Source organism: Herpailurus yagouaroundi, unplaced genomic scaffold (assembly GCF_014898765.1).
Source record: "Herpailurus yagouaroundi ecotype Mexico unplaced genomic scaffold, PumYag 77, whole genome shotgun sequence".
Classification (NCBI taxonomy): Eukaryota; Metazoa; Chordata; class Mammalia; order Carnivora; family Felidae; genus Herpailurus; species Herpailurus yagouaroundi.
In genome coordinates this window covers 44,528,734-44,542,763 of record NW_024412388.1, presented here as the reverse complement: position 1 = coordinate 44,542,763, position 14,030 = coordinate 44,528,734, and the positions used below count along the sequence as shown (strand labels likewise).

The following is a 14,030-nucleotide window of genomic DNA, read 5'->3' as shown; positions in this document are numbered from 1 at the left end:
CGTCCCCACCTCTCTCTGGCACGTGGTCACAAGAACATTGCCTCCCTGCCCAGATTCTTGTTTGGTTCGCATCAGGATCCAGTCCAACCGGTGGTTCAGGCTTTAAAACCTCAGACTCACTTCCCGTGGCCCATCCGACGCACCCACAATCCATTTCCTGCACCGCTGAGTTTGAAGTCCTGGGACTGCAGAGTCAGGCAGGGGCAAGGCCTGCTTGATGGTGGAATCCCACCTCTCACCCCTTCACAGAAATCTCTTCGTCAGTAACCCTCCTCTGCTCGAACACCTGTGTTTCACAGGGTGCTCTGGCCTCTGATGGTAGGAAAGTTCTCCCCCATGTTGAGCGGTTTGCCTCACAAACAGCTCTTGCTTCAATGCAACGTCCTCCACAACTTGGTTGCATGTGATAGGATCCAAACTCAGATTGGCCTGAACAAAAAGGGATTTTATTGGCCCAGGTCCTGAAAAGTCCAGGAGTAAAACTGGCTCAGGTATGACTGGATCCAGGATCGCCTGTCCCTAATCTCCCAACTCTCCATCCCTCTGCCATCTTTTGGCCCTGCTTTCCTCCGGGTTGACCTCATTCTCAGGGAGACCCGTTTCCCTGTGGAAACCCCAGCAGTTTCATCCAACCAGCTCAGCAACCCCAGTAAAATGGGAGCGCCTCTCCTAGAACAGGTCTTACTGTCTTGACTGGGATCCTGGGCCCCTCCCAGAACCTGTCACTATGGCCCCGAAGGATGGAATCAGACCTCAGTCCTGTGCCCACCTTCTGGGGCAGGGCTAGACTCAGCATCACCTGGACCAAAGGAAGATGGGAATATTAGAAGCATATGACGAGGAAATGGGTGGTCGAAGCTCACAGCGACAGATGTCCTTCTCAGTAGGAAGGGGACACTTCCTCCCATGTTCCTGATAGGCATGGCACCTCGCCGTTTGCTCTCGGTGTTTTGTGTTCTGGTCACTTAGAGTAGAGGTTTTGCAAAGCTCTTCCTTCCATCGGATTGGTGGTCCTTCCCTGCCCCTACTCTCACCCTTCAAGTGACACGAGTTAACACACACACACACACATATACACACATACACACACATGCTTAGAACAGGGCTTGGCACATAATGAGCCTCAGTAATGAGTGTTAACTGTTATTCTGTTCTTGACCGTTAACACAAGCACGTCTATCTTTCCAGGTCTGAAGTTGGACAGTCCTGCCTGTGAATCTGGGCTCTGCCCTTCACTGGTTGATTGACCAAATTATTCTGCTTCTCGGTTTTCTCACCTACAAAAGAGGGCTGGTCATCCCGCCCTGCTGGGGTTGCTGGGAGAAGTAAAGTACCCACAGTGTACAGTGGGTGCCTGGCACAGTGGGGGCACCCAGTAAATGGTTTTCCCTTGTCAGGTTGTGTTATGATGGCTACAAAACCTTTCCCGAGCTTCCCAGTTAGAGTTGTTTCCATAGCACTTTGATCCTGTTTTTTAGCTCTTTCTTCATCCTGTTTTGGGGGTGTGGTAACACCTCGGCTTTTCTGTTGGCCACACTAGCCGGGGAGGTTTCAGAGGGAAAGGCCTGTGGGCCTGCCAGGGCCTGGCAGGATGCAGAGGCTCAGTAAATATTTGCTCACACGGGAAGGCGTCACTCCAGGCGCCCTCTCATGAAAACAGGGCCGCGAGCTGCTCTGGGGACCCCTGGTGGGGCCAGCTCAGTCTCTGTCCCACTGTTGCAGGTGCGGGAATGGAAGGAGCAGGGCAGCAAGACTTTCATGTGCACGGGACGCCCCGGCTGGCTCACTGTCTCGCTGCGGGTCGGGAAGTACAAGAAGACACACAAAAACATCATGATCAACCTGATGGACATTCTGGAGGTAGACACCAAGAAACAGGTGAGGGTGCCACAGTTCCCTGGCTCGGGGAGCAGGTGGGGCACTACCCCTGGTGCAAGTGACTCACAGGGAGACTTCAACCAAGAAGACCCCGGCGGGGACGGGACCAAGACCCCTGGTCATCACAGAAGGCTCTGCCATCCTTCAAAACCTCATAGCTTTGGAAGAGATCAGTCATAGCCTTGTTCCCCAGGAGGGGCAAATTGAGCTCAGGGAGACCTGTTGATTGTCAGCAGTTCCATGGGAAGAAAGGATGGGGTAATCGTGGGCAAAGAGGAGAGAGAAAATGCAACCTATTACCCCTTCCCAGTAAGGAAGCATTCTGGTAAAAAATGGGCTTTGGAGGCGGCAAGGGGGAAGGGTGACCCACTTGTTAATAGACTTAGACATGTGCTTAATCTTTGTCCTGTCCAATGGTTTTTCTTGAAACCTGGCATAAGGAAAAAGGAAATAAGTCTAAATCAAAGACAGCACAGGGGGATTGTATCACTTCTTCCTTCCTTCCTACCTTCCTTCCTTCCTTTGCTTCTTCCCTTTCTCCCTCTCTCTTTTCCTTCCTTTACTTTTTTCTTTTCTTTACTTCCTTCCTTCTTTCCTTTCTCTCTCTTCCTTTCTCTCTCTTTCCCTCCCTCCCTCCTTCTCTTTCTGTCACAATTTTATTTCTAATGGAAGATCACACAATACCCTAGTAGTAGGGAGTTATTAGATATGGTGTATCCACACTATGGCATTTTGTTGTGAGGCCTTGGCCATGTTGCTTAATGTCCCTGTGTCTTTTCTTTTTTTCCTAAGCAGCTTTATTGATATATACTTGATATGAAAGAGTGCACAGGTGTCCCATGACAATAAATTTTGGCATATGTATGCACAATCAAGACAATGAACATACCCATTGCCCCCAGAAGTTTCCTTGTGCCCCTTGGGAATCCCTTGTTTAGCCCCCTACCTGCCTCTTCCCCCCACATTCCTAGGCAAATAATGGCCTGCTTTGTATCATTAGTTTGTATGTCGAGTTTCATATAAATGGCATCAGGCATTAGGTACTCTTTTTTATTTTGTCTGACAACTTTCACTCAGCATAATTTTTTTTTAATGATTATTTATTTTTGGGGGGGGGGAGGGGCAGAGAGAGGGAGACACAGAGTCTGAAGCAGGCTCCAGGCTCCAGGCTGTCAGCACAGAGCCTGACTTGGGGCTCAAACCCACAAACCAGGAGATCATGACCTGAGCCGAAGTCAGACACTCAACCAACTGAGCCACTCAGGTGCCCCTCACTCAGCATAGTAATTTTGAGATACATCCATGTTGAAGCAAGTATCAGAAGTGCGTTCTGTTTTACTGATGAGTAGTATTCCATTGTTTATGTAGATCACAGTTTGTTTACCCATTCACTTATCGATGGACATTTGGGTTGTTTCCAGTTTGGGGCTATTACCGAGTGGCTAGGAGCACTTGTGTACAGTCTCTATATGGACCTATACTTTCTTTTGGGTAAATACCTGGAAGTGGGATAGCTGGATCCTATGATGGGAGTATGGTTAACTTTTTAAGAAATGGTTAAATTGTTTTCTAAAGCGGTTGTCGCATTTCACATTCCCACGAGCGTTCCAGTGGCTCCACATCATCATAAACTTAGTGTGGTTGGTCTTAATCCTAATGGGTCTGTAGTGGTAGCTCGTTGTGGTTTAACTTCCATTTTCCTAATGACTGACGATGGGCATCTTTCCATGTGCATACTTGCCATTTGTGTATCTTTTTTGGTGAAGTGCCTGTTCAAATCTTAGGTTGAGTCTTTTTATTGGGTTGCTTTCCTATTATATATTCTAGAAACAAGTCCTTCATCAGATACACAATTTACAAATATTTTCTCCAGTTTTTGACTTCTTTTGAAAACCAGAGTTAACTTTGGAGTTCAGTATATTAATTTCTTTCATAGGTTGTATTTGTGATGTCTTATTTAAGAAGTCTTGCCCTAGTCCTATGTTTTCTTCTAGAAGTATTACAATTTTCTGTTTTACATTTAAGACCTTGATCCATTTGGAGTTAATTTTTGCATATGGTATCAAATGTGGATGAAAAAATATTTTTTTGTATGTGGATTTCCTGTTGTTCTAGCCCCTTTTGTTGAAGAGATAATCTTTTCTCCACTGAATTGGCTTTGCTCCTTTGTTGAAAATCATTGTTCGTATACGTAGGTCTGTTTCTGGAATCTTCTGTTCTGTTGATCTGTTTGCCCATCTGTATGCCAATACCATACTGTCTCAATTGCTGTCGCTTTATAATAAGTCCCTAAGAATGAGTTGGGAAGTATTCCTTCTTTTTCATTTTTTCTGGAGGTGTTTGTATAAAATTGGTATTATTTCTTCATGCAGTAATTAGTAGAATTAACAGTGAAACCATCTGGGCCTGGATTTTTCTTTGTGAGCAAGTTTTTATCTACAAAATAAAAATTTATAATAGCACTATGACTCTTCAGTTTGTTTCTTCTTGGTGAGCTTGGTAGTTTGTGTCTCTAAAGCTGTTTGTCTATTTCAAGTTGTATAATGAATTGACATTAGGTTATTCATGATACTCCCCTACTGTCTTTTGAACACCTGTAGAATCTGTAGTGATGCCACATGTTTCATTCCTGATATTGGTCATTTGTGACTCTTCTCTTCTTCCCGACCAGTCTAGCTAGAGGTTAGTCAACTATACTGATCTTCTCACAGAAGTAGCTTCGGTTTCATTGATTTTTCTCTACTTTTGGTTTGTTTGTTTTCTATTTCATTGACTTCTGCTTTGATCTTTCTTAATTCCTTTCTTTTACTTACTTTGCATTTAATTTTACACTAATTTGGTCTAGTTTTTTTAGGTTGAAAGCTGAGGTAATTGATTTAGGCCTTTTTTTCTAATATAGATGTTTAGTGCTATAAATTTTCCCCCAAAGCACAGTTTTAAAACAATCCCACAAATTTTGAATCTCTTCACATTCATTTAGTTCAAAATACTTTCTGGTTTCTCTTTTTTCTTTTTTTTAAGAGAGAGAGTGAGTGTGTGCACAGGCGAGAAGCAGAGAGAGAGGGAAAGAAAATGTTAAGCAGGCTCCATGCTCAGTGCAGAGTCTGACATGGGGCTCAATCCCATGACCCTGGGATTATGACCTGAGCTGAGATCAAGGGCCAGACACTCAACCGACTGAGCCACCCAGGCATCCCTGGTTTTCCTTTTGATATTGCTTTCACTCATGGGTTATTTAGAAGCACGTTATTCAGTTTCCAAATATTTGGGAATTTCCCAGAGATCTTTCTATTACCGATTCCTAATTTAATTCGGTTATGGTTAGAAAACATACTTTATATGATTAGAATCCTTTTCATCTTACTGAGACTTACTTTATTGCCCAGAATATGGGCTATCTTGGTAAATGTTCCATGTGCATTTTTTTTAACACATATTCTGCTCTTTAGGGTGGCATGTCAGGTCAAGTTTGTTGATTCAAGTTTGTTGTTCCAAGTTTTCTATATTCTTACAAATTTTCTCTCTGTGCTGTCAATTATTGAAAGAGAGATATTGAAATCTCTGCCTGTGATTGTGGATTTAGTTCTCTTAGAGCTCCATCAGGTTTTGCTTCATGTATTTTGAAGCTCTGCTAATAGGTATATAAATGTTTAGGATTTTTATGTCCTCTTGATTGAATGATTTATGTCCTCTTGATGAATCCCTTTATCATTATGAAATGACTCATTTTATTCCTAGTTACCTTCTTTGAGATCTACTTTATCTGATATGATTAATAAAGTCATTTCATCTCTCTCTTGACTAGTGGTGGCATGGTGTCCACTTATATTTAAAGCGTGTTCCTTACAGGCAACATATAGTTAGATACTGCTTTTTAATCCGATCTGACAATCTCTGCCTTTTAACTGAGACGTTAAAGCCGTTTTTATTTAATGCCATTATCAATAAGGTTTGATTTAAATCTGTCACCTTGTTCTTTGTCTTCTATTTGTCCCTTTGTTCTTTGTTCCCTTTTTCGTTTTTTTTCTTTTTTTTTTTTTTTTTTTTTTTTTTTTTTTTTTGCCTTCTTTTGGATTATGGAATCATTTTTGTAATCCTGTTTTAACTCTTTGGTTGGCTTACCTGTAACTTTATGTTTTGTTCTTTTGGCGGTTGTTTTAGGATTTATAGTTTGCACTTCGCTTATCCCAGTCTACCTTCAAATGATAGCATCCTATGTCATGTGTATTGTAAGGGTCTTTAACATTAAAGCACTTCCGGTTCTCTTCTTTCCACCTTTGTGCTATCGTTGTCATACTTTTATATGTTGTAAACCCCACTATTATTTAAAAGTCTGTTATCTTTCGAAGAAATATGAATAATAAGAAAAAAATCTTACTTACCGATGTAGTTACCATTTCTTCATTGCCTCGTGTTTCCATCTGGTTTCATTTTTCTTTCTGCCTGAAGGAATTCCTTCAACATTTCTTGTATGGTGATTTTGCTGGTGACGAAGCTTTCAGCTATGGTAATGTCTGAAAATATTTTTCTTGTTTTTGCCTTCATTTCCTTTACATTTCTTTTTTATTTTGGGGAACTACATATAACATAAAATTTCTCATCTTGACCTATTTTGTTGTCGGTGGGGAGAGGGGCAGAGAGAGAGAGGGAGAGAGAGAATCTTAAGCAGGTTCCATGCCCAACGTGGAGCCCAATGCAGGGCTTGATCTCACGACCCTGAGCTGAAATCAAGGCAGACGCTTCACCAGCAGACCCACCCAGTTGCCAAACCATATTTTTTAAGTAGGCTCCATGCCCAATATGGGTCTTGAACTCACGACCCTGAGATCAAGAGTCACATGCTCCACAGACTGAGCCCGCCAGGCGCCACAGTCATCTTAACTGTTTTTCAGCATACACTGAACAAATTCTATCTTTGTGATTTTGGCTACTCAGTGTACTTCATAAGTGGAATCATACAGTATTTGTTTTTTTGTGCCTATCTATTTTGCTTGGCGTAATGTCCTTAAGGTTCATTCATCTTATAGCATATTGCAGAATTTTCTTCCTTTTAAAGGGTGAACAATGTTTCATTGTGTGTGTGTGTGTATATATATATATATATACACACACACACACAAACACCACATTTTGCTTATCCATTAATCTGTTGATGGACATTGGGTTGTTCCCATGTTTTAGCTATTGTGAATCATGCCACTAGGAATGTGGATGTACAAATACCTTTTCAAGTCCTGCATTCAATTCTTTCAGGTATATAGCCAAAAGTGGGATTGCTGGATCGTATGGTAATTCTATGTTTAATCTTTTTTGAGGACCTGCCATACTGTTTTCCACAGCAGCTATACCATTTTGCGTTCCCACCAACGGTACACCAGGGTTTCAATTTCTCCACATCTTCACCGTCACGTGTTATTTTCCGGGTTTTTGTTTGTTTTGTTTTTTGATAATCCATCCTAACACATTTTAGGTTGCCTTCATTTTTGAAAGTTGTTTTCACTGGGTATGAAATTCTAGGCTGATAGGGGTTTTTTTTCGCTGTAAGTTAAAGATGCTTCACTGTCTTCTTTCCTGCATTGTTTCCAACAAAGCAACCTCTCATCCTGATCTTTGTTCCTCTGCGTGGAACGTGTCTTTTTTATTTCTGGCTGCTTCTAAGATTTTATCATTAGTTTTGAGCAATTTTATTATGATGCCCCTTGGTATAGTTTTTTTTCCTAATTCTTGTGCTTGGGATCCATTATAATTTTCACCAAATTTGGAAAATGTGGGGGTCATTATTTCTTCAAGTGTTTTTTTCTGTCTCCTGCTCTCCTTTGAGGACTGTCACACATCTATGAGACTTCTTAACGTTGTTCCAGGGCTCAGCTCACTTATACACTGTAAACATTGTAAAAAAATTTTTCTTTGGGTGTTTCCTTTAGGAGAGTTCGAATTGCTGTGTCCTTGAGTGCACTGCTCTTTTTTCCTGCAGTGTCTACTTTGCTGTTGATCCCAGCCAGTGTATCTTTCATCTCTGATGTTGTTTTCATTTCTAGAAGTTTGATTAGGATCTTTTTACTGTCTTTTTAACATCTCTACTTAATTTTTTGAATATAGGAAATATAGTAATATAATTACTGGTTTATAACAATTATTTTAATGTTCTTGTTTGCTAATTGTAATATCTCTGCCAAATCTGGGCCTATTTTATCAAAACAGATTGATTGATTTTCCTTCTTTTATGAGTCAAATCCTCCTGCCTCTTTGCATACCTGGTAAACTTCGACTGGGTTCTAGACATTGTGAATTTTACCGTGTTGGGTGCTGAATATTTTTGTGTTCCTGTAACTCTTCTTGAGCTTTGTTCTGGGACACAGCTATGTTACTGGGAAATAGTTTGATCCTCTTGGGTCTTGATTTTTCAGGTGGGGTCAAAGCAGCGGGTAATCTAAGGATAGTTCTTCCCCATTGCTGAGGCAAGGTCATACTCTCCCCATTGCCTTATGAACCCTGAGGTTCTCCAGTCTGCCTTGTGAGAACAGATATTCCTTCCTTCCCTGGGTGAGCCCTTGGCATTGTTGCCACTTTCCCGAGCCTCAGCCTCAGGTAACTTCCTTACGTGTATGCACTGATCATACTTCACTGAACGCTCGGTGGGCATCCTTTGCGGTTCATCGAAATTTTCTCTGTGCAGTTCTCCCCTCCGGTGCTCTGTCCTGCAGACTCAATTCACCTTGGTCTTCTGCGGCTCTCAACACAGAGTTCGCTGGGCTCCGCTGCCTTTCCCCTCCCTGCACTGCCTGATTCCAGGGAATTAGGCTGGGCGTTCACAGGGCTCCCTTTGTTTCCTGCCTCCCAGGGGTCATTAACGTCATTGCCCAATGTCCACGATGTTGAAACTCTCGTTTTGCTTATTTTGTCTGTTTCCTGCTTTCAGGCAGCAGGGTAAATCTGGTCCCTGTTTCTCCATCTGGACTAGAAGCAGAAGTACACGTTGGCATGTTAATGTGTCTATTAAAAATTGTGTTTTCCAAGAATATTTAATGGCAAGGGATGATGGTCATAGTGTCAAATTTTAAAAAGCAAAGCAGAAAAATATGTGTATGCGTGCCTGAATTTGTGTGTTACGTGTGCGTTGTATTACGACATGCAAAATAGCCATACATGCTGTGGGAAAAGACTGAAAGTAAATACACTCCAGTATTAACGCTGATAGCTAGGATGACACGAAGAAGTAGGATGGATGATTTTTGTCTTTATCATATATGCAGTTTCTTTCAAATAAATGAGCACTTCTATAATCTCAAAGAAAAATAATCCTAAGTATTAAGTGTAACGATATTTGAAAGGATGAGATTAAACACTAGCAAACCCAGCACCAGAAACCCCATTCACTGTAACGAAAGCTAGTGTCATATTCTAGAAAGAGGCCATAAACGGCATGTAGAAATCCTGTGTGATTGTGTGAGAAGGTTTGGGATGACACCTTCTGTGTGGAGAAGCCCCCAGTAGCCCTTGCAGCCTCCTTGTGACCCAGGGTCTCTCTTCTTGTGTCAACAGATTGTCCGTGTGGAACCCTTGGTGACCATGGGTCAGGTGACTGCCCTGCTGACCTCCATTGGCTGGACCCTGCCTGTGTTGCCCGAGCTGGATGACCTCACAGTGGGTGAGGACTGTAGGGTCAGAGCTGAGGCACCGTGTTGGTTCAGGGGCCGCCACTGTTCCATCCATGACAGAAGCCACCACCTCTGTCCACCTAGCGCCAAAGACAGGGCGTTCACTGCCTACCTTTCCATCTCTGAGCAGCTCAGGTTATTAGGCAGCACCTTCTCCTCTCTGGTGCAAATATGCGTCCCTGTGACTCATGTCCGTTATTCCAGTTCTGCCTTGTAGAGTGAACACAATAAGTCTAGTCCCTCTCTTCTTCCTCAGGATTCATGATCCCCAAAGCTTTTCCTTTCCAGGGCAAACACCTTTAGCTCCTGTAACTATTCCCACAGAGCATGGCATCCTGCCACCCAGACAACCGCCCTTTTCATCAAGGTCTCTCTTAAGATGAATGAACATGGTTTTCTAAGCTGGGTCTGGCCAGAGGTGAGGGTGTGAACGCCTTTGACAGGCTGTCATGTCCATTCCCCTACGCTGGGAAAGCCCTCAGGTCCTGTCCTAGCTCCTCCTTCCCTCTCCTCTCCAGATCCAAAGAGATGGGAAATCTATCCCAAGCAGCCAGCCCTCTCACATCTCCCTTGTGCTGTGAGCAACCCCAGCTCCCATGAAGTGCCCTTTACCCAATCCCCCTTGAACCTGCACCCCACAGCTCTGCCTGGCTAACACACGTGTCTCTGCAGGGGGCTTGATCATGGGCACGGGCATTGAGTCATCATCGCACAAGTACGGTCTGTTCCAACACATCTGCACCGCCTACGAGCTGGTCCTGGCTGACGGCAGCTTTGTGCGATGCACACCGGTGAGTTCAGAGACGGGGGACATCCCACCAGCCTGCCCTGGGCATCAAGGGTCCGGGGGTTGGGGAGGGAGGGACCCTGGGGATGCTTCCCTTCAAACACACCTGTTCGGTCTGGGTCTGTATTCATAATAATCACAAAGATTGATATAACCCCTTACACGTGCTCAAATACTATTATAAATGCTTCATACGTATTAAGCCATCTAATCTTTCGATAACTTCCTGAGGTAATAGTATTAGCCACATCTTATAGATAGGAAACTAAAACACAAAGAGGTTGATAAACCTTCCTGGGACACACAGCGAGGAAATCCCACACAGCTGGGATTCAAACCCAGAATATCAGGCGCCCAGATCAGTGCCCTTAACAATTTATCACTCCGTTCTGCCTCTCTCAGGGAAGTCAGGCCTGAGCCACAAAGCTCTATGCCATATGCTGTGAGGTGTAACTAAAAGTGGCAAGAGGGGTGGTTTGGAAAAAATAAAAGTTAATTCTGCCCGGAGTGGGATGCAAACATTTAAGGTGTTTTACCCTAATGAGCGGGACAGGACTGAGACTTTAAACAAACTCAGATTGCCTAGCCTATCAAAGGGGCCCCTGGATGGTAGGGACAGAGTGACTCTTTAAAGGAAGATGGTTCAGAGAGTGACCAGGGTCGGTGGTCCCACAGAAGAGAGTCCGGGGCAGGCTTGAGAACACCGGTCTTAGACAAGGATTCACACCAATTCAGCACGTTTTCTGAAACACTTGCCTGGGCCCAGCCTTCCAACCTGTTTATTACCAGCAGAGAAAGGAGACAGACATTCGAGAATCGCTCCCCTTCTCTGAGGCCCATTTTCCTCACCTGACAAATGCATCATCAGGAGGAGATGATAGATGCCAGATGTGAAGCTCCTAATGTAGAGGCTGGGTACCTGGCAGATACCCAGTTATTACAGCTGCTGTCTGACAGTGTAGTGAGGTGGGGGCCCAGATGGCCCACTTCCACTGTTCCAGAGACTTCTGCCAGCCTGCTGCCGAGCTCCCCCGCTCCAGTCCCCTGCCCCAGTGCACCCCACCCCGCCCGCACCAAGTGCATACAGCATGCGCAGTGACCACACGGGACTGTCCTCTTGGGTAAGGGCCAGCCAAAGCTAGACGTTTCCAAAAAGCGCTTTGTTAAAATCAAAGAATCTGAATTAGAAGGACCAGATGAGAAGTCTCCAAGACAAATACCGAAACGAGAAATGATAAGGTTAGAAGCGGATGGCAGAACCAGATGAGGTCTTGCGGGAAGAACGCTGGATCGGGACTTAGGTGACCCTGCCTGAGCCCTGGCATCCCTGTGCTGACTTGTGGGATGCCTCGGGTCACATGGGAAGAAGCCCTGCCACTTCTTAGAGCCTCACTTTCCTTACTGTTCAAGTGGGAATGTGAGTGCTCTGGGCTGCCAGGGCGGGGCTGGGGGGTGGGGTAGGAGAAGGTTGGATTTCACAGCTAATGGACTGAGAAAGCCTTGTAGGTTTGAGGAATGGCCCATTTTGATGTTTCTGGGCTCCTTACTCGGGTTCACACGATGAGATAGTGACAGCAGGAACTTAGCCGAGGCCCTGGGTCCTTTGCACCCCGTTGCCTGTGTGCCACGGTGCGGGGTCCGGGGATTCACCCTCTCAGCATGTGTTGACTCTGACTCCCAGTCGGAAAACTCAGACCTGTTCTACGCTGTGCCGTGGTCCTGTGGGACCCTGGGCTTCCTGGTGGCCGCCGAGATCCGCATCATCCCCGCCAAGAAGTACGTCAAGCTGAGGTTTGAGCCAGTGCGTGGCCTGGAGGCTATCTGTGACAAGTTCACCCGTGAGTCCCAGCGGCCGGAGAACCACTTCGTGGAAGGACTGCTCTACTCCCTGGATGAGGCCGTCATCATGACAGGGGTCATGACAGACGAGGCAGAGCCCAGCAAGGTAGGCCAGGGTGTCAGCTGCCAAGGACCAAGGCCTGGGGAGAAGGAAGGCCTGGGTGGGCTGGGGCTGAGCCTCTTCCCCCACCCTGACCCTGGCAGCACATTCTTTGAGGCTGTGGCCTTGGTCAGCCCACCTGGGGTTTGGACCCTGAGATCTAAAGTCAGAGCTGTCTGGGGCCCCTGGGTGGCTCAGTCAGTTAAGCGTCCGACTTCGGCTCGGGTCACGACCTCACGGTTCGTGAGTTCGAGCCTCGTGTCGGGCTCTGTGCTGACAGCTCGGAGCCTGGGGCCTGCTTCACATTCTGGATCTCCCTCGCTCTCTGTCCCTCCCCCGCTCATGCTGTCTCTGTCTCTCAAAAATAAATAAATGTAAAAAAAAAAATTAAAGTCAGAGCTGTCTGAGGGATGGAAGCATCCATTTACTCTGCCCTGACCCCCTGCCAGATACGTGCGTGTCTCTTGATAGGTGTAACCTTTATCTTCACTGCAACCGCACTGTATACATAAGGAAACCGAGGCTCCGAGAAGTCATGTAAACATCCCCCAATGCAGAACCAAGATTTGAAGGATGGATTTGATGCCTCGGAATCTGGATTGATAGCCGTTTAATGTATAATTTTTAATAGCAGCTTTTTCGGGATTTGTATTCCTGAGAGACTTGGAACGTGTAAATGAGTGAAAGGAAGGAAAAGACCCAACCTGTCTAGAATATGTTTATTCTACCCATAACAATATTGAAGTGTATAAAGAAAAAGGAAAAGTTAAAGTGGGTCTCTTTACCCCAGGCTCACTCCCAGAGCAACTACTTGTAACACTGTGCGTTCTTTTTTTTTTTTTTTTTTTTTTTTTTTGAGAGAGAGAAAGAGAGAGTGCACAGGGGAGGGGCAGAGAGAGAGGGAGAGAGAGAATCCTAAGCAGACAGAATCCTCTGCACTAACGGTGCAGGGCCCGACTCGGGGCTTAAACTCACAAACCATGAGATCACGACCTGAGCCGAAATCACGAGTGCAACGCTCAACCGACTGAGCCACGCAGGCGCCCCATCCCTGAACATTCTTCAAGGTGTGTGCACGTGTGCAGGTGGACGTGCCCTCCTTTCATGCCATGGTGTCCCGCGATTGCGTGTAAATATTTGACCCAACCCATTGCTCAGCGATGAACATTTATCCTGCTTCAAGTGTTTTGCTCTTACAAATAAGATTGCATCAAAGATTCTCTACCATCTCTCCTTGGCCTCTTGTGCAAGCAGCTCTGTGGGACGGAGTCCAAAATTTGGAATTCCTGACTTAAGGGTTTGAGCATATTAAATACTGACAGCTACAAGCAAACAGTCCTTCAGGAAAGTTGTGCTTCTGTCCGCTTCTGGTGACGGCGTGTGAGAGTGCCTTTCCCCCACCTTGCCAGCACTGGATAGGATCGCGCCTTCATTTTGGCCAATCTGATAGGGTTAAAAATAGCATCTCGTTTTATTTTGCAGCTTTCGGGTCACGTTCGAGGTTAGAACATCTCTTTGTCCGGTTTTTCAGTTTGTTTGTCCTCAGCTGTGATCGCCTGTTCAAATTGGCATTTTCTGGTTTAGTGTGATGTACGCGTTTCTCCACGCGGTTACGTTGCCTTCAAAACGGCCATTTCATGACTGTTGAACATCGTGTTGAGCTAACGCCCTGTCATTTACTAAACCGCCGCCGCACAGTTGGAAATAAGTTGCTTCCAGTCTTTCCTTATTTCCGTTCATGTAGCCATGAATATCTTTTGTCTGTGAA

The 14,030-nt window shown here is 45.1% G+C and overlaps 1 protein-coding gene across 1 annotated transcript in view; it reads left to right on the top strand.

Annotated features, from left to right (window-relative positions):
* Nucleotides 1–14,030, top strand: part of DHCR24 (24-dehydrocholesterol reductase) — a 28,361-nt gene that overhangs the window by 1,920 nt on the left and 12,411 nt on the right. The window contains exons 2-5 of the mRNA XM_040470365.1: nucleotides 1,723–1,878; nucleotides 9,421–9,526; nucleotides 10,209–10,327; nucleotides 12,005–12,268. Coding sequence (XP_040326299.1) covers nucleotides 1,723–1,878; nucleotides 9,421–9,526; nucleotides 10,209–10,327; nucleotides 12,005–12,268 — 645 coding nt within the window. The remainder of the gene's footprint in view (nucleotides 1–1,722; nucleotides 1,879–9,420; nucleotides 9,527–10,208; nucleotides 10,328–12,004; nucleotides 12,269–14,030) is intronic.